At 29.3% G+C, this 25,257-nt stretch overlaps 1 protein-coding gene across 1 annotated transcript; it reads right to left on the bottom strand.

Annotated features, from left to right (window-relative positions):
- Positions 1-11,836: 11,836 nt before the first annotated feature.
- LOC131639094 (uncharacterized) lies at positions 11,837-12,241 on the bottom strand. The gene has a single exon (XM_058909602.1). The coding sequence runs from the start codon at positions 12,239-12,241 to the stop codon at positions 11,837-11,839; it is 405 nt and encodes a 134-aa protein (XP_058765585.1).
- Positions 12,242-25,257: the final 13,016 nt, after the last annotated feature.

Raw genomic sequence — 25,257 nt, forward strand, 5'->3', positions numbered from 1 at the left:
GTGTCCCACATAGCTTTAGCTGATCTACAATGGGAAACGCGATAGTATTCATCAACTCCTAGAGCTGAGATTAGAATGTTTCTCGCTTTCCAATCGTATGCATATCTCTTTTCATCTTCAGCATTCCAAGTATCTTCTGGTTTTGGAACAACTGCACCAGCTGCATTTGTCATGGTGATCTGAAATGGACCATTGACAATAGCTGTCCAGATGTTCCTATCAATTGCATTGATATGGACACACATACAATCCTTCCAATAGCCGTAGTTTTCGCCGTTGAAAACTGGAGCTCTATTATGAGCCCCTTTAGGTCCGGAAGCCATCTTTCCAATAAGTGTTTCACGTAGCACGGAATAAACCAGAGCTCTTGATGCCACTTGTTAGACGCTGGCCTTAGGATCTAGAGGGGGGGTGAATAGATCGTTCACAGTTTTACGGATTTAAACGACTTTTCAGCGGAAGTAATTCTGAATCGACTCGCGTCTATTCCGAACCACTATCGAAACGATTATATATGTGTTTAAAAACCAGTCAAAGACTTGAGGTAAATGATAAGAGTATATGTTGCAGAATCAAGGCGTTTCTCTTATTGAAAATCAGATTAACTTTTTGTATGATGGACAATGTTTGCAATGCAGTAAGAGTGATAGAAACAAATATACAAACACTTGGTGATAATGATCAAATTGAAGGTAATTCAATGTGTGATGGATTGTGATGTTTATGTACGTTCTTAGTTCACAATCTTAACACTCGAATCGTTGATCAATTTGCTATTATAACCAAATATGAACAGAATGTAAATGAAAAAGTAAAAGCGACAAGAACACGATATTTGTTTAGGCAGTTCGTCGATCGTCCTCGCTACGACTACGTCTGCCCCCAATTCCAAATTGAAATTGGGTAATCTTTCATTAATGTTGAAAGTAGTATATACAAAGAAGATAACAAAGCGATAAACGATAAACCAATTATGTCGATCCTTTGAATCTTCTTCCCCCTTAATCTTGAGCAAGATCAAGGTTATCCAAGAGCTTCACTTTGATTCCCTTCTGCAGTGTCTTGATTCCTTGAACTCCCCGTTCCTCAATCGTTACACTCAGCCGAATCCTCAATGAACGCCTCTTGATAAAAACCCCCAAGAACCACCCGTCGTGGAGGACAAAACCCGCAGATTTTATTCACCAACAAACCCCACAAACCTTCACCCACTAGGAATCTTCAATTCCGTTCCATGGACGTTATCGAACTCATCACTAACCCGCAACGCAAGAATGATTATGTGTAATTGTGTTGGAGATGATGAAGAACGAAGATGAGAAGCGTTTGTGTATCTTTCAGTCGTTGGTGTTTTTTTTGAATAATTACCCTTGGACAATATATATGATAGCTTAACAGTTGGAGATGAGAGAAACAGAATTTTTGGCATTCTTGATCAGTTAGGTCGACCTCTTGTAGTGCTTAGGTCGACCTAGCAGAGCTTGCAGAATTTTGCTCCCAGTTAGGTCGACCTGTTTAAGGAGTAGGTCGACCAGAATCCTCTTCAAATGCATTCTGGGGACATTTTCTCAGATTAGGTCGACCTAGTTGTTGTGTAGGTCGACCTAACAGGCTGGTATGTAAAATTCATCAATTTAGGTCGACCTAAATGATGTGTGAGTCGACCTAGCAGGAGTATATGAATTTTTCTCCATTTTAGGTCGACCTGGGTTGATGGTAGGTCGACCTAACTGCTGCTTTTCTGCATTCTTCTTGTTTTGCTTGTGTTGAGTCAACCTATAAACATATAAACATAATGGGTTGACCTATGAGTGATCAATGCTTGCTTTTCTTTGAGTTTTCTGCTTCCGTCTTGTTGTTTGAATGCTTATTTGAGTTTGCCATGAATCAAAAACATCTTTGAGTGTAATCTTGTATTCACAAAATGTTGCAGTAGGTCAAGCAATGTAACTTTTGGAAAAATGAATTGTTTCACCAAGGGTCGCTACCTTGTGAAACAATACTAATGTGGCCTATAAATACCTCATTCTGAATGCAGAAATTCACAACAACAAAACACATATCCTCTAGAATAAGTTTCAGGCACCTTCGCTGCATTCGAATTTTCATTTGTCTTGTGCAAACTCGAGAAGGATGAATTATCCTGGGTATTCCTGCATCAAAACTCTAAGACATTCGAGAGTTCTTGAAATATTATAAGAAAAGTGCTTCATTCACGATTCAACCCTGGATCCATTCAATTTCGAAGCGTTATCTAACAAAAACTTCATGCCTCATAAAACACATATATCACTATTGTAAAAAAAGCATATATTTCAAATATTGGTTTCATGATAAAAAAATTGATGTTTAGAGGACAAATCCAATAAATTAAACTTGAATACGTTCTCTAAATACTAATTATTAGAATTAACTTAATAATTAATATATATACAAGCATGCTTAATACAAAGATTAAAAAACAATAATCATAGTTTAAGGTGGAAGCGAAACAAATATATGAGCATGCATACACACAACCTTATGATCTACGACATGTTAGTCTATGAGATATTATTAAGGATTATAGGAATACTTGGATGAATCCAAGGAGAAAGCATTCTATGTTATGATAACGAATCCTGAAACATAAAAGTGTAGAAATAAGTGACTAACTCTTGTTGGCTTGTGAATCTTTCTCGACCGATACTTCGTCTTAAATACTCTTAAGATGGGGAGAAGAGATAATCTGTTTGTTGTATGGTATATTGGGACCTTAGCCTATATAAGGTGATGGTCAATTGGGTTCTCATTATTTCAAAATAGGTCTTCCTGACATCCACTCATATTTAAGCATATATCCAACTTATTAATTAATTAATTAATGATTAAATAAAATCTAATTAGCCTTTTTAACTTAATCAGTTAAAGCTCTTAATTTGATAAATAACTAATATAATTAAAATATATATCTCACCTAATAATTATTAAAATATAATAATTAAATAATATTTAATTATAAAATATTCTAACATTTAGAAGTATTTTCCAATTCGATTTGGATATCTCTAAAAATTTCTCAAATTTCATTTCATGAACATAGTCTTAAGAATTTACCCTTGTTTCACTAAAATTCTCAAACTCTTCTATGTGTCTTTAGTTCCAATGTTTTAAAGGTTGTAAAGAAAAAAAGAAGACAAATATACATATTTATAAGTATTGAAATTCAATGGATCTAGCAAGTTTAAAACTCAAACCATTAACGAATAGATTCACGAGCCAAAAGATATTGAAACTCAATACACATAAATCAAAAAATTAGATCTGAATTCCGATGGATCGAACCATTCGCTAAATCCAGACTCATTGTTGCCACCATTGACTCCACCTTCGGACTATTTGTGATTTCTACAATCTTAATATATTTTTCACCACTTAAAGTTTTAAAAACATATTCAAACAGTAGTGATTTGTTGGTATATAAAATTTTTGTAGTATTCTTGGGGTGTGACCTGTAATACAAAAAAAAAAAAAACATAAATTCAGGCACCCGATGTACATTTCCGGTTCGATAGCTTTATATCAAGTTTTATGTTTTCCTTCCTGATAATAGATCTGTTATGTAGTTCGAAAATAAGAGAATCAATTACATCCCCCAATTTAGAATCAAGATTTAGGGTAAGTTTGTTTTGTCTTTTTTAAAAAATAATTTCTGTTACATAATTTTATATAAAAAAAATTTACATAGAAATTTTTCATAAAAATTTAATTTAATTTGAATAGTTATTTTTAAAATGTTATTTAAGATATTTTATTTTTTAGATAACAAAATTTTAAAAAATCACTTAAATACAAAACTAATTCAAATAAATTTTCATAAAAATTATTTTTAAAATATCACTTTTTAAAACTTTGTAATTTTAATTATATTTTGATCTTCAATAATATTTATTTATATTATATAATATCAAAAATAATATTTCAATGTAGAAAAAATGAATATAAAAATTTAAACATTTTATAAAACAGTTTTATAAAATCTATTTTTAAAAATACAAACATCCCACTAATTACATTGAAAGGGTTAATAAATGTCCTTTTTAAAATATAGTGTACTAGTATGATAGTAATTCTCTCACATGATTGATCGATATAGGTTCAAACAATAAATATAGTAGGGTGACATTAATTGAGATATAAATATTACATAAGACCCTATATAGTAGCATACATATATGTACACATAACGTTGAGGACTCGTTTTCATAATATACTTACTTGTCAGTCACATATTATAAATTCTCTTATAAACATTTTTGGTTATCAAGAAAAGTAGTTATATCATTAAGTTTACAAAAATTATGTGTCATTTTTTTATATAATTATTCCAATAACTAGTGATATAATATGAAAGAGAAAATATATTTGTATTTTATAAGTATAGGTTTAATGAGGATATTGTTGGAAAAAAGTCATTAATGCCTGTAAAAATTAAAAAAAGTTCTTATAGAAAGAACTATATGTATAGAAAACCGGTTTTATATAATTAGAAACAAAAAGAGGACATGTTAAAAAAATATAAAATTATACTGCAAATAAAATAATTAAGATTTTGAATTAAAATCAAAATTGTAAATTGTGTATAAGAATTACAAAAAAAAAGAGAAGGAATTTTGAAAAAGGAAAGTGGGAGAGATGATATAACATCTCACCTTGTATTGAAGGCTTATTTCTCTGTGTAAAATTAAAATATTTATAACTATCAAAATTTAAACCTACCTAAGTTCGAAAATATGTTAATACTAAAATTTATTTATTTATTTCTCACGTGGGATATTAAGACATATTTTAAGATTATAATTATTTTAATAATTTATAATATAATATGAAAGAGAAAAAAAATTGTATTTTACAAGTACAAGTTTAATAAGGATATAGTTGGAAAGTGGGAGAGATGAAAATATCCCCACCTTGTGTGGAGGGCTTATTTCTCTCGATAAAACTAAAATATTCCTAAATAGAAAAGCTCAAAGAATTGTACCCTAAAAAAACCTCAAAGAAGAATATATTGGGGGTGGGGGATTTTAAAGGGTTAAGAATCTAAAAAGAAAGAATTTTGAGCATCTTCCTCTCCCTTCTTTTTTTAAAAGCTTTCTCTTAGGCTTTGTTTGGATTGATGGAATCGGATGGAGCGGAGCGGAATGGAATGGAATAAAATGATATTCCGTTGTTTGGATAATTTAAAAACGGATGGAGCGGAGCGGAAAGGAGTGGTATGGATTCCATTCCATTCCATCACTTACCACCATATTCCTTCCCCCTCCGATTTGGGCGGAATGAACAATTTGTCTTATTCCGTCCTAAAATTTCCAAACAATAGAATGGTACATTCGTTCCGCTCTGTTCCATTCCGCTCCATCCTACTCCGCTCCACTCCATTCCGCTCCGTTCATTTTGTGATATCCAAACATAGCCTAAGGCAAAGTGATACAATTTTCTTCCATATCTATTCCCTTCGCGCCTTACAAAACCTATGGTGGAACAAATTTGTCATTAAATTTATAAAATGATAATTAAGTTTTTTAAATTAAAGATTTTCAATCAATTTAATCATTTAAAAAAATTATCATCATTATTTTGATACAACAATTAGTATTTTAAAAACTAGTCTGAATCGACCGGTCGAATAGAGAATTGGAGGAATCACTAGTCTCTTCTGATTGCTAAATCGGGCATGTTATTGAGCCGGTGGAAAGCGACCAAAATCGATAAAATTGATGAATCATGCTTTAGACAAAATGACGTCGTTTTGATATTTTTTTACAGAAAATAAAATAAAAATATAAATAGACTTTGTTCAAAACTTATTTGGAACAACTTTCTCTCGTTTGTAAGTAGACCTTGTTAAAAATTTATTTGGATTTGTATTTTTACTATTTTGTTGTGTGTGATGATTCTGTTCATAATTTGAATTTAAAGAATAAACTTGTGAAATTTGTTGGGTGAGAATATGGAGCAAAGAAATGGTCTAAAGGGGAGGTGAATATACCCTTATTAAATATTTGACTGATTTCTCAAAAATAGAATATCTGATGTTTTTTAAAAATGCGCGGAAGTCTTAAAGCGAAAATAAACAAATTACACAATTCACAAATCTCACATAATGTTCAAAGGCAATGATTAATCGAGTGATTGTAGATTACACAAGATATGTTCTATACAATGATTCAATTAATATCAGATTCTAAACGCACTAGTTTTCCGTAGTTTAATCACCAATAGCGCTCAACTAGGTACCAATTTTATTAAAACCTAACCTTACGTAATAAATTGCTACATTAAACTACACTAAGAATTGATAACCTAAGCATGTAATATCCTACAAAAATTAAAATGCAAGAATGGGAGAGAAAGAGAAAGGGAGTACACCGAAATATATATAATGGTTCAATTCTATCGTCCTCGCGAGAGCCTGCCATACTCTTCAATGGTTTCCATTGGAACTTATTTTCTTCCTTTATATTTTGACAAATATTACAAGAGTTCATACAATCATTAATCCTCAATAATGCTGAGAAAAATAAATTTCCTATCTGGATCTTGACTTGTATATAACTTAATGCCAAAGTCTTCTGCGAAATCTTTACTCAATTCTTGCTTCTTGAATCTTCTAGCTTTACTAATCTACTCATAGTTTTCGTGTGAGGCAATCACCCATTGATCCCACTGATTTCTTGAGCAGTGAACTGTCCGAAGATTGAGAAGAAATCTACCTTGTCTGTAGCCTTTCACACAGTCAATACCAAGGTTAGTTGGAGAGAAGAACCTCATTATTTTCACTGGAATTTGTCAATACCAATGACAACAACCTCAATCTTGCAAGCTTTTTGAAAATCTTTACCAAACTTTCAAGAATGGTTAGTTTCAAGACACGTCTCCCTCAATAATTACAACTCTACATAATCAGATCTAAAATCAAACTAGAGGTTGCAGACGAAAGAATTTATGTTTGCAAGAGTTTTTTAGTTTTAAAAAAATGTGAGGGTGTTGATTTCACGAAATCATAATGTAGATTATGAAATTACCTTTTTGATAAATAGATGACAAAATGAATTTATATGTGCTTGAGATTTAGCATAAAAATTTATGGAAAAAGTTAGTTAGATTCGAGTCAAGAACATTACATATTTTGAGTCTAATGAGCAAGTAGAGTGAAATAAGATCTCATAAAGAAATTGGTTCATTTTCATGTGATTCGAGTCACCTTATAAGCACGATTTGAGTAATGAAGGCTTATGATTCGAGCCACGTATAAAGTTTAATTCGAGTCAATTTGGAGAGAGCCAAACAAAAAAAGTGAAAAATAGTGTGATTCGAGTTAGGTATAAAGTGTGATTTGAATTAAATGAGGCAGAGATTGACCAAATTTATTTGATTTGAATCAAGTGCAACTTGTGGTTCGAGTCACACAGTTGCCTGATTCGAGTCAAGTTAAAACTGTTATTCGAGTCATAGAGTTTGAAAAAAATTTGATTCCCCCTGTTCAATTTTATTCGAGTCAGAATATGTACATGATTCGAGTCATGCACACAAAATCTCAGTTTTTCATGATTTTCAAATTATTTTGAGATTTTCCTTTCAACCTAACTTGAATTAGCAACACATATGGTTCTTGTTCCATTAACTTAACCAATTAACTAAAAGATGATCAAACTCAAATACAACCAATTGAATTATGCATGTTAAAAACGAATAAGTTTAAAACTTGATTCAGAGATGTGTAATCATGAAGGAGACTCAATAAACAAACATAAATAAAATGAACGATAAGACAAACAACAAAACTGTATTGAGGTTCTCCCCCTAAATGTATTAGGGACATGCAACTTCAAAATAATATTTTATTTGGATTTGTATCTTGTATTGTTATGTGTGATGACGTTTAAAATTTGAATTTAAGGAATAAACTTGTGAAATTATGATATTTTGAAATTTTTAAAGTATCATAATAATTTTTAGAGACCGAGTAATCCAATTTGATTAATTTAATAAAAATATAATTTTGCTATATAGACCAATTTATGCATGTGAGTTATCTGATTTAATTTGGTTTTGTCATGCAGTTCGACAAGTGATCCAATAATTTGACCAATAAAACTAATGACCGGATATCCTTACCAATTTAATGACTAGTCCGACTTTTAAAACATTGAGAACAGAGATTATTCAAGACAATGGATATCTATTAAGTAATTTTGATATATACAATTTAAAGAGTTATTTTGATAAGAATTAGATTTATGATGTTCTTTAGTTTCACAAATTTATTTTATTTTATAAAATTTCAAATACTATATTTTAAACTCCTAAAATTTTCAATTATAAAAAATAAAATATTTGAGTTTATCACTTGAGAAATATTAAGGGTGTGTTTGACTCCGGAAGTAAGTTGTTAAGAGAGAAATATGTAAGAAAGAATGCGTAAAGAGAAAAAATAAAATATTATATGCTTAATTTTTTTAAATTAAAGATTTTCATTGTCATTTAAAAAAAATGTTTTTCTTTTTTAAATTTCTCTAATACCTTAAATCTATCATTTTTCTTCTTTCTTTACACACATTCTCTTACATACTTTTCCCTTCACGATTTCTTTCATAAACCAAACACACAAGTGTATGATTCTATAGTTATTGGGCAAATAAAAAAAATAAAAAAATTTGTAAGGGAGACTTTCAAATCACCTCTAAAAAATGAATCATACGAAATTAGGTTTTAGCATTGAATATTAAACAAAAACACTCATATTCCAATTTTGAGAAATAAATCAATGGTTTATTAAATTAAAGAATACTAAATAACTTTTTCGTTAGTACATCTCAACTAATAGGTGCATTAGCACTTGGAATTCTCTACTTATCCACATGCAATATAGGGCCTTGTAAGTGTTAGTTTTGTAAGTTATGGTGTCCAAGAAAATGGACCACTAGTTGGGACTTGGAGGGAAGAAAAGGACTTGTCTTGATTGCATTACAATTGAATTGAAATAAAGTAAGAATTTTATTCAAAATTCTGCCCAGTAGATTGATTACCATGATTGAAAATGCAACACTCATTGAGTGGCCAGAACCAAATTGGTCCCAAAGCTTGTACTCCTCCATTCAAAGGGCTGATTTCGTGGACCCTAAATCTGCCATAGGTCCAGGCCCTTTGTTCTCTAGGAATGCAGTTGTCTTATCATTTTCATCATAATTCTTGAGAGTGAAAGAATGGAAAGAATGGATTAAAGTGACAATAAAAGCATGAAATGCTTCATTTGATCATACCCAAAGCTTGATCTCAATGGGCCAACACCACAACTTGCTTACATATTCCCAATGTTTTTGGTGGATAATTAATTGTTCAAACTTTATACAACTTTATTTCTTTTTATCTTTCAGTTGCATCTCTTCCTTATATTATGTTTGATGTTTCAGTTGCATCTTTTCTTTATATTATGTTTGATGTGTGTTTGTGTGGACGTTTTTAAGTATTTTTGGAAAAATCACATCTCTATGCGGTAAAACGCATTATGAGATATTTTATTGGCACACACGAAGTAGGTTTATGGTACTTCAAAGGGGCGAATTGTGTCTTAGTTGGGTACTCTACCCTGATTTTGTTGGGTGCAAATTAGATCGAAAAAGTATCAGTGGTATGTGTCACTAACTCGACAACTCGCTTGTCTCATGTCATGGCAAGAAATAAGAAGTATAGTGTTATCCACAGCCTGGGAAGAATATGTCGTTGCGAGTAGTTATTGCTCGTAAATTATCTGGATGAAACACCAAATAAATAATTACAGAGTTAATCTTGGTGTTATTCTGATAAGATATGGTAACACTAACGCCATAATTAGACTTTATAATCTTCATTGATCTTGTTGCGCAAATTAGACTTGATAATCTTCATTGCTGAAAAAGCTCTTTCAACGGATGTTGTTGACACCGACAATATTAAATCCAACTCAATGAGCTTGTAGACCAATTGAAATACCAAATGTTTCTCAGTTTGAACCATCTTCATAGCCAAACTTTGAACATCTTCACAAGAAGTAAAGGAAGCATGCATTTTCACTTGATGTACATAAATCTCAAGTTGCTCCCTTATTGTTTCACAGTCATCATCAGAAAAGTCTGCATGATAAATATTAGCAAGACGAGCAAGCTTATCAACATCAAACTTGGAAAATGAGTTCTTGGGGTTAAGACATTAGAAGCAATCTAGCACAACGTTACTTCCTTCACTAAACCGGAGATTCATCTCCACACATATTTTGTCAATAGCAACATAAAAAATCTCTGCACAATAATGGTGAAGATTAGTGATTGTCCTCCATTCTCTTCTTGAATGACCCCGAACCGGTATTTCTTCATCCATATTTGGCACCAGAATACTTTGAGCAAAACAAAAATCTTGGACATCAATAAATAAATCATCCCAACCACACACACACACTCTCTCTCTCTCTCTCAATGTAGCCAACCGAGCTTTAACATCATCAACTAATTCCATAGCAAGCACAATATTAAGATCTTTTGTTTGCAATATTTTTGAAAGTTCATTTGTGATACCAAACAACTTTAACATAAGCTTCAAAATGAAAGCAAATTTAAAGCTCTCCATTTTTTTTATCAAACCCTCCGCTTGAGATGGTCCACGTCCATCTTCAACAACAATACTAAACACCTCTAACACGGAAGACCACATCTGATCCAAACGAATCAAGGTAGTATAATGTGAACCCCATCTAGTATCCCCGGGTCTAGCAAGACTAGATGATTGGTGCAAGTCCTTTCCTTGAGATATCTCACCACTCGCAAGTCTATTCAAAATATCTTGGTGTTGTGCCTCCTTCAAAGCATCCTTTCTCTTGTAAGATGCACTTGTTGTGGTCACAATCAAGGAGATGTACTCAAAGAAATCATGAATAGATGAGCAACTACTAGCAACGGACACAACCACCAATTGTAAACGGTGAGCATAACAATGGATATAGAAAGCATAAGGGTTTTCATCTAGGATCTTTCTTTGTAAACCATTAAACTCGCCTCTCATATTTGAAGCCCTATCATATCCTTGCCATCGTATCATTGAAATAGATAACGTGTGACGATCGAGAATACCATAAAGAGCAACCTTTAGTGCCTCTGATGTAGTATATTTGACATGATGTAGAGAAATAAATCGTTCCATAACTTTCTCTTTGTCGTTCAAGAACCTAGAAATATAAATAAAAATTCAAATGTATTCATCTAAATTTGAATGAAATATACAAGTTTAAGTTAATAATTGTAGTAGTTTCAATAACAAACTCATTGTACTAACCTCAACATCACCGCCATTTGTTCTTTGACAGATATATCACGTGACTCATTAATAAGCACAGAGAATTGTCTATCACAAAGCTCTTCCATAATCACCTTGGTATAACTTCATGTGCACAACACGTTGCAAGCTCCTTTTGAATGTCACCGGAAGTCATTGTGCAATTTTTTGGACCACGATCAAAAGCATCTCTCACTTTTTCATCATTAGATTTTACCCAATCCACCATCTCTCTAAAATTCCCCTTGTTTAGAGAAGTAGATCTTTCATCATGGCCACGGAAAGCAATGCCTCGTGCTATGAGATATCTAGTACAATCTAAAGAACAAGTTAAACGGATCTTATACAATTCTTCTGATTCCCTAGTTGCTCTAGCAAAGATACTTGGCACACTTTGTCTTTGATTATTATAATCGTCATAGTGCTTCATACACGAGTTGTGCTTACTATCATGACTACCAATATGATCTTTAAAGCCTTTAGATGCATGCTTCTAATCTTTAAATCCGTCTTTGTTGAAGACTTCGTAACCAAAGTGTTCGGCCCTCCCGGACAGCTTAAAGAGAAAGCAATAGAAACAATAAGTTGCATCCTTCGACTCACTGTATTCAATACATGTATAATTATTATACCATGCTTTACAAAATGCTCTTGAAGACTTCCCAGATTGAGTACGAGGAAATCTTGCTAAATCTGGTTGCGCTGGACCCTTCAATATATATGCCCTCCTCACTTGGTCTTGAATATCTGGAGCATACTCATGAATTTGTTTCCTACATCCTGAATCACGCACAATCTCATTTGGATTAAACTCATTGGCCACATTAGGGGGTGTTTCTTCCGGTTGCTTAACATTTACTTTCTCAATACTTGTTCTAGGAACCAAAAACCTATTCATCTCTGAAATTTAATGATTTAGAAAAAGAAACTATGAAACTAAATTGAAATAAAAATCGCATCTCATTGATTTATTGAAATTAAATTAATTCATTGAACAAAATTGAAATTAAATTGAAGAAGAAATTGATTTATTGAATACAAAGCAAAATATAAATTAAATTTATCAAAATAGAGGTAAATCAAAGCATAAACAAAACATAATTTCAAAAAACTCAACATTTTTATATATTTTTTAAAGAACTCCAAAATATGATAGTACAATACCTAGAAAGTAGGGGTTGAGCCCGGGCGCGTGCTCGGGCTCGCTGGGCTATAAAACCGCCCCTGCCTTGTCTTTTTCCTCTATTTTGGGATGAGTTTCCTTTTCTCGAATGACCGGCTCTAGAACGAATTGCATGCCTCCTTTTCAACTGTTATATCATGCTCTACCTCTCATGCTTCCATTCTTCTTCATCAACGTCTTCCTCTTATTTTTTTTCTCTTTGATTTTCTTTTTTCTCTTATTTTCCTACATAGTCATTGGTTCTTCAATCTGTTCTTCAATAATTGGCTCATCCAACACTTGGTCTCCGAAGACCTCCTATGTTTCTATACATGCATTAGTTATTGGGTTCTAAGAGGAAGTTGCGTTCTTCATAAGAATAAGGGAAATAAAGGTTTCACGCTCCTAAGAGGATCATAATCATCATCCCTAAGGTCCAAGAATCCATGCTCATTAGACTTCTATAAATACCTCAACCATGTGGTTTATAGGAGATATTAAATTCATCTAGAAATCACAGAGATACATAATTTCTTACAATCCCTGCGTGACATTGCTCTAATAACAACAAGTCTGAAACCCTCTAATGGCCCTGATTGTCACTTATTATAATTTTTATAACTATCAAACTCAAAGGTACGATGTTGCTTACCTTAAAAATATATTGCACTTGTGAATATAAGATTAAATAAAAAGTAAAAAATAAATAAATTAAAGGGATACCAATTGTATTAATTATTATGTATAGTACAAATTAAAAACTCTTGGATTGAAAATTAGAATGAGTTAATTAATTTGACTTTTTTAGTTTATTAATTTAGGACAGTGGTAGTAATGTTTTTTAGTTTTCAAATTAAAACATGTTTTTTTCTTCAAATGATTATGATACGTTATTAATTAATGTCATACTAAATTTAATAGTAACATAAAAAATATCACAAAATTAATTCTTATTGGATACGAGTTTTTTGTTTTTGTTTTTTTTTGTTTTTGTTTTCACCATTAGTATTCAGTTCATTGGACCGTCTAATATGATTATGGAGTTAGTTGTGATATCAAATGGTTTTAACCCTCTTTCAATTACAGTTGTAGAGAATCTATTGGATACCACTTTATACTTATATTTTTTTAGTTCATTCATTAAAGAAAATTTCATGAATACATTAATTTATATGTTGTCTTTCATAGTTTTAAATTGACTTCCAACTTTTTTTTATTTGATTTTTCAACTTTGAACATAATTTTTTAAATAAAAAAATAATATTAATTAATAAATAAAAAATAAAAAATTATGATGGCAAATTCTTAAAATTTTCAAATTGATCATATTTTTAAATTTAATAATTTCTTAAGAGAAATGCTTAATGGAAAGATAAGGAGCTTTACGGCAACTTTACGAAAGATTTGGCACTCATTCAGGTATTTTTTTTTTCTTTACCCACCTCCCTATGGGGGTCACCCCCAGCGAAAACCCCACTTTATCTCTGCTTCGGAAATGCATTTCCGAAATATTTTTTTTCTTCTAAATTTTTCCAAACTTCGAAAGTGCATTTCCGAAAAAATCTCAAAAATTGGGATTCTGATTAATTCGGAGATGCATCTCCGAAAAACAAAAAAAAAATCTAAAAATCCCAAAAATTAATTTTAGGATATTAATTAATTCATATATCATAAATTTGATATAATTTATGAGTAATAAATAATAATAATTATATATTTTGATATAATTTATGAGTTATGAATAATAATTATTATATATTTCTATTCTAATTCATATTTTAAAATTTAAAATAATTTTAATTAAAAAAACTAAAATAATTTCACTTACAAAATGAGTTATAATTTTTTATTTATATATTCATATATTTAAAATAATTATTATGTATTTAAAAAAAATTAAAAAATAAGTGTTTTAATTTATAGGGGATGTATCAAGTAGGAGGATTTTTAAAATAGGAGATAAGAGGATTAAATTATAACCATTTGATTTGATATATGGTCTTGATGAACATTAATTGTTTATGCTTGTAATTAATGTTCATCAAGATCATATATCTAATCCAATGGTTGTCATTTTATCATCCTATCTCCTATTTTAAAAACCCTCCTACTTGATACATCCCCTTAATTTATATATTTATATAATAAATATAATAATTATTATATATTTATAAAAATTATTATATATTTATATATTTATATAATATTATATATTAATTATAAATATATTTATATATTTATATAATAATTATAAAAATTAAAAAAATGAGTGTTTTAATTTATAATAATTATTATATATTTATATATTAATTATTATATATTTATATATTATATATTTATATATTTCACTTATAAAATTAATAATTATTATTATATATTTATATATTTATATTCTGATTCATAATTAAAAATTAGTTATAATTTTTTATTTAGTTTAAAAAAATTAAAAAAAGATTTTGTCTTGATTTTATTTAATGAACAAATTTTATATTTAATTCTATATAATTCAAAATTTATTTATGGAATTAAAATGTTTTTTATTTATATAAGTTAGTAAAATAATTTTTAACTTTAAAATTGTTTAGGAAATTTTGATTCACCTTGATTTTATTGATTCACCTTCATTTTATACCTATTAATTGTATTGATTCACCTTGATTTTAATTTTTTAATAATTATTGAATTCTTTCAGAAGTGTATATCCGAAACATTCCAAGACCAATTTGGTCTGGAATATTTCGGATATGCATCTCCGAAGACACCCCCTCCCAAAAAAAGTGTTTTCGGAAATGCATCTCCGAAAACCCAAAAAAGGGGTGTTTTCGGAAATGCATCTCCGAAAACACCTTTTTTTTCGTGTTTTCGGAAGTGCATTTCCGAAATAAGACAAATTTTGAAAAAAAAAAGCGTTTCGGAAATGCATTTCCGAAGTGAGGGTATTTTGGATTTTTCGCCAGAGGTGGCCAAGAAGATAGGGAGGTGGGTAAAGAATAATTTTTTTTTTATGGTCTCAATGTCCTATTTCTCATTTAAATTGTGGTTTTCCATCATCAATAATCTTCTTGTTTGCGACCACTTCATCTCCCCTGTCTCTCATGGCAGTATTGTTGCTGACGTTGTCAAAATACCTACCCAAGTTAAATTCTTTCTGAAATTTATTTCTAAATATATATATATATATATATATATATATATATATATATATATATATATATATATATATATATATATATATATATATATATATATATATATATATGATGACAAATTCCTAAATTGATCAAATTGAGACATCAACCACGGTCATATTTTTAAATTTAATAATATTTTAAAAGAAATGCTTGTAGGTGTTTTCATGTTGGCTGCATTTGTGGTAAAACATTCCTGGGTGTTTAATGTCTTGACCAATGTCATGACATGCTTTATATGGTGTTATGCAGGCTGCATATGTTTAAGCTAATACAAGTTTTGTTAGTGAATGTCATGACCGATGTCATGACATCCATGTCTTATAGCAGGAGCTGTTATGTTTTATTATTATATTTCCTGATTTCTCTCAATCTACAATTTAGGAAACATTTTATTGTGTGCTGAAAATTTATCCTAGAAGATTTCGTTAACATCACATTCTGTAAAAACCTGATGACGTGTAAATTAGGTTAACTTGGTTAACCCTAATTTGGTTCTTGGAAAGCCTGAGGCCCAAGAGCTGCATATAAGAAGACTGCAATCCTAATTTGGAACGCAGAGAGATTTGTTAATTGTGAAGAACCGTAGTTCTGTGTCTGTGTGTTTAGTCTCTTGTACTCCAAGCAATTGTCTTTTGATGATTGTATTGGAATAGGTTGTTTTGTACTTTGTCACTCTAAGCTTTTAAGCACGCATGTGTGTCTCTTGATTGAAGCTTTTAAGCAAATCAAGGTGTGTTTTTGAAGTGTGTCTTCTCTTATTTATTTAATGTCTGTTTGTAATCACTGTTGTGATTAAGGGGGAGTGAGTGGAGATACTCAGGTCTAGGATTAGATTGGAATTACATTGGGTAGGTCTTAAGTGAGGAGTTGTAAACGGGGGAGTTTAACTCTGAATTAATACTGCTTATATTGGATTCCCTCCCTGGCTTGGTAGCCCCCAGAGTAGGTATTGTTGTATACTGAACTGGGTGAGCAATTTTCTGTGTTCTTTACTGTTTTTATGTACTTCTGTTATAACATTTTATTCTGTGTGATTGTGGATGTCATAACATCTAGTACGACATCGCGTGTGAGTTACTAGAATTTTCAATGCTTAATGTAAAGAAAAAGAGTTTTACGACAACTTCTCGAAAGATGTGGCACCCATGCTCGTAACTTTTTATGGTCTCAATCTCCTATTTCTCATTCAAATTGGTGTTTTTCATTATCTATAGTCTTCTTATTCGCGACCATTGTCCCTCTTGTGTCTCTCAAGGCAGTATTGTTGTTGACATCGTCAAAACACATACCTAAGTTAAACTTTTTCTGAAACTTATATTGTTTGGAATTAGGAGAATCCGTATCTTCCTTTATGTTTACTGGATTGCAAATACCTCCAGTGTCGTTGTCATTTGCTTAATTAGAAGCTGCAAAATTTGAATTATAAAGCTTCAGACTTCAATTCAGAAATCGAACATGTTTTACTCAAAAACTCATCTATAGAATAGCAAGTTCAAAATACAAATATTGATTTTAAAGGAGCAACATCTAAACTAGTTCCTTCGAAAAATATAACAAGAGAGGGATCAGTGAAGGTTGTAGTGTTGGAGCAATCTCTGATAGCCAATCAATATTGGTTGTATATAATTTTGTATCATGAACTTGATATGTATTATTACTAGATCTCACTAGCGATCCATGTGTGTGTGTGTATATATGATAAGTGTCAAAATGTCGATATTTTGAGTATATATTTGTGGCACTTATCGATTCTATTCTTATGATTTTTGTAATAAAATCCTAACTTTTGTGTAAATATGTGCATACTTGTGTTTTTTATTTATTTTTATACCAATTAATAGTTTTCCATTCATTTTATAGGTATTCATGCATCTTTGGAGCATTGAGTAATAAAGACCAAAGGCTAAGCTTCAAGAATGCAAATTCTACCAATTCATAAAAGAATAAGGCTCAAAATAAGGATGATAAAAATTATCATTTTGGTTTCCATTCATTCATTATTGGATAGAGAATTGAATAAGCTTTTCAACGCTTCGAACCGGGCGCAATTCGGAGTTACGGTTCTCAACTTATGGCGAAAACAAGATTTCACTTTTGCTGTCAGTCCGCTGAGCGGAGCTCCAGCGGAGAAAATCAGAGCCTGGATGCAATTTTGAGTCCGCTGAGCGGAGGGGGTCCGCTAAGCGGACCTTCTAAGACAGCATCTCGTTAAAATGGGCAAAAATCACATTTTTAGGTAATGGTTTGGGTATTTTTGAGTCCCAACACCATCAACTTCATTCTTAGAGTAGAATTGGCTTAGAAAACAACTTCGGAGGTTGCATAAGGATGATTGGGGGTGGATTGAGCGTCGAACGGAGCTGACAAACCGGGAGATCTTCGGTTCATTTCTCTTCTTCTTTGAGTATTTCTCTTTGGTTGGATTTGTTTGTATATTTACTTGAATCTTATGTATATTTACCGATTATAATGTTATGTTTAACTTGCTTTACAAATCTGTGTTGATATTATCCTAGATTTTTGCTCTATGCTGGGGATTTGGGGTGCTTTAGAGATAAACTTCTTGAATCCTTATCTAGGATGATAATCTGTTGGTTCTGAACTCTAGAGATAGATTTAGAGCTAGCATTCACTGTTTGTATCTGTTCTTAATGCTTTCGTGTTTAAGCGGCGCGCGAGAGATCACCGACGCGAGAATACGGATGTTCTCGCAACTTCGCATTAGAGATAACCTTAGTTGTGAGATGATCTTGTTTGTGCTCTAGAGATGGACGCTTATGTGAGAGATACGTGATGACATAGATGAGTATCGTGGGTTGAGTATAACGGGTTGGTAAGTGTATGTTTGTGAAGAGTGAATATATTTACATTCCTGATAAGTTATTTCTCTTCTAAGAATGTGTTTATTCTTTTCCTGTCTATATCTTTGTTTACTTTTTGCTCATTCAATCCCGAGCTCGAAACCGTAGAAACTGTTGAATGGCATCTCTCCATCTCTGAGGACGATAAATCCCGGATCAATATTTCCAAATCTTGTTTGTTGCTTGCCCTATACTGCATTCAACAATATATATTGACACTTCAATTTATTTCGATAGAAGATCGAAAGTTGAAATTGGAATAGGTGTATATTACCTACATAGGAAAGAGTTCCGTATACCCTAATAAAGTATCATGCTTAGATGATGCTTGACGCACAAAATAGACAAATAGATGTTAAGATAATATCGGATTAACTCTAGGACTAGTGGGAGATTGTTGGAGTAAGCCATAATAGTCAATCAGTATTGGCTATATGATTTTGTATCATGACCTTGATATGTATTGTTTGTTTATATATATATATATATATATATATATATATATATATATATATATATATATATATATATATATATATATATATATATATATATATATATATATATATATATATATATATATATATATATATATATATATACTTATTATGCATTGGATTTATTATATTACTTATATGTGACATAATAAAGTCTTTCATTAGTCTATTTAATGATATATTAAGTGAGACTTAATTATGAGACCTCAATAAACATAAGGACATTATTCTTAAACTATATGTAGTCAAGCTTTATTGTTAAATGAGAACAATAATGCACGAAGACTATTATGTGAGTAGACTGATGACTGTATCTCACACGGGTCATGGATATAAGATATCAAGTCTTCACATAGGTATAAATATTAGGAGTAATATTTATACTAGATTGATTCAAACATGAGAATACTACATAGTTTGTTATGTAAGTGTCATCAGTTATTCTTATAGTGACAGTGGTGTATACACTCTTCGACCTGAAACCACTATGGACCCTAGATGTGGAGTCGAGTACTTTATTGCCAATCAAACGTTGTCCATAACAGGGTGGCGATAAAGATGGTTGATGGATGCTCTACAAATCATGTTGAGGGACATGAGTGACCTAGATGAGATTTCCCCTCCCACATACACAAGAGTAATATCTATGGACCTCTTAATTGAGTATGATTGTAAAATGCATGGTCGTGCTCTAATAAATTAATATGAGATATTGAGCTTATTTTTTGTTATCAAGTATACTCGAAGATCAAGGAATATAATATTAAATTATATAAGGATGACACATTCTATGCCATGTATTCAATATAGATTAAGGGCAAAAGAGTAAGTGTACAAATGATCATTATCATAGAAAGGTTATGTTAGATCACATGACATTCTCGTTACTTGGGTAACAGTGAGGTGTTGCTAGATAACGCTCACTGTTTACAATATAAAATATATGATTCAAAATTATTGCCTCCGTAACGAGAACATATATGGTCACACGCATAGAGTACTGGCAATAGAACGAATAATTAAATTAAATTAAATAAGATTTGATTTAATTAGATGTTAATTATATTATTTAATAAATTAACACAAATATAATTTCTTTGACTAAATATTTTTTAATTAAATAAATGAATTACAATAAATTAAAATATTTTATTTTATTTAATTAAAAGAGTTTAAATAAATCTAAATAATATTTATTTAATTAAAATAGTTTAATTAAATATGATTTGGTTTATTTTGAAAAATCCAAAATAGGAGCATTAGGGTTTTAGTAGTTCTCTATAAATAGAGAAGTTTTTTCTCTTACAATCTTAATAGTCAATTTTCTCAGAACAAGAAACGGCTAGCACCGCGTTCCACTTTGTACTCGCGTGGACTTAGTAGATACCATGATATTTTTCAAGGTCATTATAAAAGTTAAAGCACACTTCAAAAGATAATTTGAAATCCTTATTTTGTGTTTGATTTGTGATTAATGGTTTAATCAAAATCCGTTCATTAGGATAGTTAAATTTTTAAAAAACCCCTCTTAAATCTCTTCAGTGATATCAGAACATCGATTTTGATTGATGCCCTTGATTAAATCATTCCATTTTCGAATTTGATTTATGAAATAAATGATTAATAATTATATAATAATATAATATGTTTGTGTTTGATTAAATATGTTAAATCATATATTATTGAATTTGATTCAACTCTAACTTAATTTTATAATTTGTTTGGTAAAACAATTGTATCACGTATGAATTCTCGTATGACTTTATAATTAAAATAATATGTGATTGTTAACTTCAAGTTTCTGTAGTTTGCATGAATAAGTTTAGTAAGGATTCCTGTATGAATTCTAGAAAATTTTGATACTGAATGCTTATTCTATTTGGTTTGCTTCGGACGGAAACGAGTTACGGCATTCTAAAAGAAATTACCAAAATGGTTCTTGCAATACAGTGAACAGTGCTTGTTATATTTTCAATTGCCATATAGTAATCCTAAGGAAATTTCTTAACCAACCTCCCTATTGTTCATCTCTGGTGAAAAATCCAAAATACCCCTTATTTCAGAAATGCATTTCCGAAATGTATATTTTTTTCAAAGATGCATTTTCGAAAACACCCCCTTTTTTGAGTTTTCGGAGATGCATTTCCGAAAACATTTTTTTTGGGAGGGGGTGTTTTCGGCGATACATATCCCAAATATTCCAAGACCAAATTGGTCTTGGAATTTCTAAACAATTTTAAAGTTAAAAATTATTTTACTAACATATATAAATCAAAAACATTTTAATTTCATAAGTAAATTTTGAATTATATAGAATTAAATATAAAATTTATTCATTAATTAAATATTTTTTTATTTTTTTTAAACTAAATAAAAAATTATAAATCATTTTTAATTATGAATCAGAATAGAAATATATAAATATATAATAATAATTATTAATTTTGTAAGTGAAATATATAAATATATAATATATAAATATATAATAATTAGTATATAAATATATAATAATTATTATAAATTAAAACACTCATTTTTTTAATTTTTATAATTATTATATAAATGTATAAATATATTTATAATTAATATATAATAATTATTATATAAATATATAATAATTTTTATAAATATATAATAATTATTATAATTATTATGTAAATATATAAATAAATAAATTAAAACACTCATTTTTTTAATTATTTTTGTAAATATATAAATATAAAATAACTATTATAAATATATAAATATATAAAAATATATAATTATTAATTATAACTCATAAATTATATCAAAATATATAATTATTATTCATTACTCATAAATTATATCAAATTTATGATATGTGAATTAATTAATATCCTAAAATTAATTTTTGGGATTTTTTTAGATTTTTTTTTTGTTGTTTCGGAGATACATCTCCGAATTAGTCAAAATCCCAATTTTTGGGATTTTTTCGGAAATGCACTTCCGAAGTCTGGAAAAATTTAGGAAAAAAATATTTCGGAAATGCATTTCCGAAGCGGGGTAAAATGGGGTTTTCGCTGGGGGTGACCCCATAGGGAGGTGGGTAAAAAAAAAATCAATCCTAATTATTTGTGGTACATAATGTATGATCCGGGTACTGTTACATACGGTATTTATCCATGCTGCCTTCCAAGAGTTGTGTTGTCATGAGTATTACGATTTTGGTTTGTAATGGTGTAAGAGTTGTGTCTTAGGGTTTGTATAAAGCATCAAGTGTGGATACATAACTATTTTTAAATTGATTAAATCATTATTATTTAACTATTTATATATTTTATTGAATAATTTGGTATTGATCTTAGATTTTTGTCGTTTATTTATTTTAAATATGGTCTATGTATCATGATTTATTTTATTTAAATACGACCTACGTGTCGTGATTTATTTTAATTAAATACGACATGTGTGTCGTGTCATTTATGTAAATATTATAATTGTTCGAGTTCAAAAGATGAATAGAAAACAATGTAAATGTGGCGCCGGTGGAGAAGCTTGAGAAGCTTGCTCGGTAATCAAAGAACTGTAATAAAATAGTTTATTTAATTCTTGCATTTTAGGAGGTCATAATTGTATTACCAAATTTTATTTTATGTATGTGATGCATGTATTGTATGTTTACATGCGTGTGTATGAGATACACAAATATGTGAGATCAAACTTAAGAAAAATCTCTCTATTAAATATTAAGTTAATTACTTTCCAAGGTTTAGCACTTATCAAGACTAACTTGATGTGCATGCTTTATATTAGTAAGGTGTGACGAGATAAATGTAATATCCAACTGCTAAAGTTTTGGGTTTGACTTAACTAAATTAATCATAATAGGATTATACTAGACGTACACCCGCACGATGTGCGGATAAATTTTATTAAATTATTAATAATAAATAGTGTAGTTTAAATTAATAATTTAAAATATAATGATATAAATTAGCAATAACTTAATAGTGTGTTTGTATAAAAAATAACAAAAAAGAGAAAAAAATCATAGATTAAAGTAGTGAAAATTAATTTAGTAAAAATAGTAAAAAAAAAATATATTAAAAACATTGTCATTGTTATTATTGATATATAAAACAAATTCATATGCTAATTAACAACCAATAATTTTAAAAATAAATGTAGATGTTATAGGTGGTATATCATAGTAAATTATGAGTTTGTAAAAATAATAACTATTAATTTTTATTTTTACTTTGTATTTTAGTAATTTTAAATTATTTTAATTAATATTTGATTTATGATTCCACAAAAATCTATATTATTTTAAGTTAAATCATAGATAAAACAAAAATAAAAATAGCAGTAATTTAATTGAATTAAAAGAGTCGCTGGATTGATGAAATTTTGATCAGAATATATCGTAAAATTTTATACTACAATTATTTAATCAATTCATGATAAAATGTAAGATTTGAACTCCTTTATTTCTCAAAAGACTGAGTACAAAAAAGAAAAAAAATAATAAAATTGAATATAAAAATTAAGAAAAAGTGAATGGATAGAAGTTCAATCAATTTTAATTAAAAAAGGAGAAGGGGAAAAAGTGATCTATATAAACTTTTGAATAGAAAAAAAGAAGTAAAATAATAAATTTGAATAAGAAAATTGAGAGAAGTTGAATAATTAGGAGTTCAATTAATTTTGATTAAAAAAAGAAGAAGAAAAAAGTGATCTATATAGAAAACTGATAGTGGAAGAAAAATAATTTTTATTAATAATTAATTAAATTAAATTAAATTAAAATAAATATAAATATTAAATAAATATTTTTATGCTCATTCAAACTTCATACCTACAAATAAAACAATCAAGAATTAACAAAAATTAATAAACTTAGAAGAGAGATGTGTTATAATATTGGATAAAAATAAGAATGTGAGAATAATAAAAACAACAAAGATTCTACTATTTCTAAACTTCCCACTAAACACTTTTGTAAATAGAGGTTTTTTATTAGTAATTATTATATAATATTATTTCATTTATGAAAATGAAAAAGAAAAAATGTAATTAAGTAATGGATTAATTAATTATTTATTTATTTATTTATTTATTTATCATTTATTAAAAGTTTTGGTGGGAAGAACTTCTAGGATTATAATTTAGTATGATATGTTTAGAAGCAAAAGTTGAGAATAATCCATATAATGGATTAGAATAAGGAGTTATTTACTTATCTGATAAAATTTGAGACTTGTATCAGATACAATTAGAAAGAGTTTCTATCTAAATAACAGAGTTTTGTGTAATCCGCATATGCAGACTTAAAACAAAATAAAATATGAATCTCGACACGCTAGAAAATCTTCTAATGAGATTTACTGAATCAAATGTTGAGGATCATTTAGTTTGAGTAAAAACAGTGGGAGTATTTTTATAAAAGACCTTATTAAAATAATTTAATTTGATACAATATTTATACGTTTTGTAGTTAGAATTTATTTTACATTATATTTTATATTTTATGATAAAATGTTCTTATGAATGATGTAAGGATCAGAAAGGAGTTTTTGAGTTTGTACAGAAATTGAGAACTGCTCTCAAGCACGAGAAAAATTGTATGTTCTCAAGCTACCAATTTCTAACAATCGAATATGACATTTGAAGAACGATACTTATGAGAATGATCAAATTGAATGTTTAGATATAACATATCTCATAATTATATTCGTCACGGAGAATGATATGATCATTAACCTCGAGGATTTTCTTTTAAATAAGAAATACAAGATATGAGAAAGTGTAAAACTTTCCAAGATCTTTTCTATATAAGTTAGGAATCCAAATGGATTAGAAATATTTTTGAGATTTAAAATTTGGATTTCTTATAGACCAAAAAGTTGGTCACAAGTTCTATTTGAGATTGTCTCAGTTAGGTATATTAGATTCATTATGAATGATTTTTAAATGTATCTACCATATCTTGTTGAAAAGAAAAGAAAGTAGTTTGTGATGCTAAATAGATGAATTATAAAAGGAATGAGATTCATTTTATATTCCTTTGAATTTTGGCAGAAAATACGGTTCTAACGGAAGACAATAATTTCATGTGTTGAAAGCAGAAAATTGTTATTGGTTATCAATAAAGTCAAAGTAGAAGAAAAAAGTAAGATTTTTTCTTCATACATTTAGTTATAGAAAATCAAATTCTCTAATTCTACATCATGGGTATATGA

The sequence above is a fragment of the Vicia villosa genome, unplaced genomic scaffold (genome assembly GCF_029867415.1).
Source record: "Vicia villosa cultivar HV-30 ecotype Madison, WI unplaced genomic scaffold, Vvil1.0 ctg.002530F_1_1, whole genome shotgun sequence".
Taxonomy (NCBI): Eukaryota; Viridiplantae; Streptophyta; class Magnoliopsida; order Fabales; family Fabaceae; genus Vicia; species Vicia villosa.

Coding starts and splice junctions, on each gene's coding strand:
- LOC131639094 (XM_058909602.1), bottom strand. CDS start 12,241: ATGAATAGGTTTTTGGTTCCTAGAACAAGTATTGAGAAAGTAAATGTT.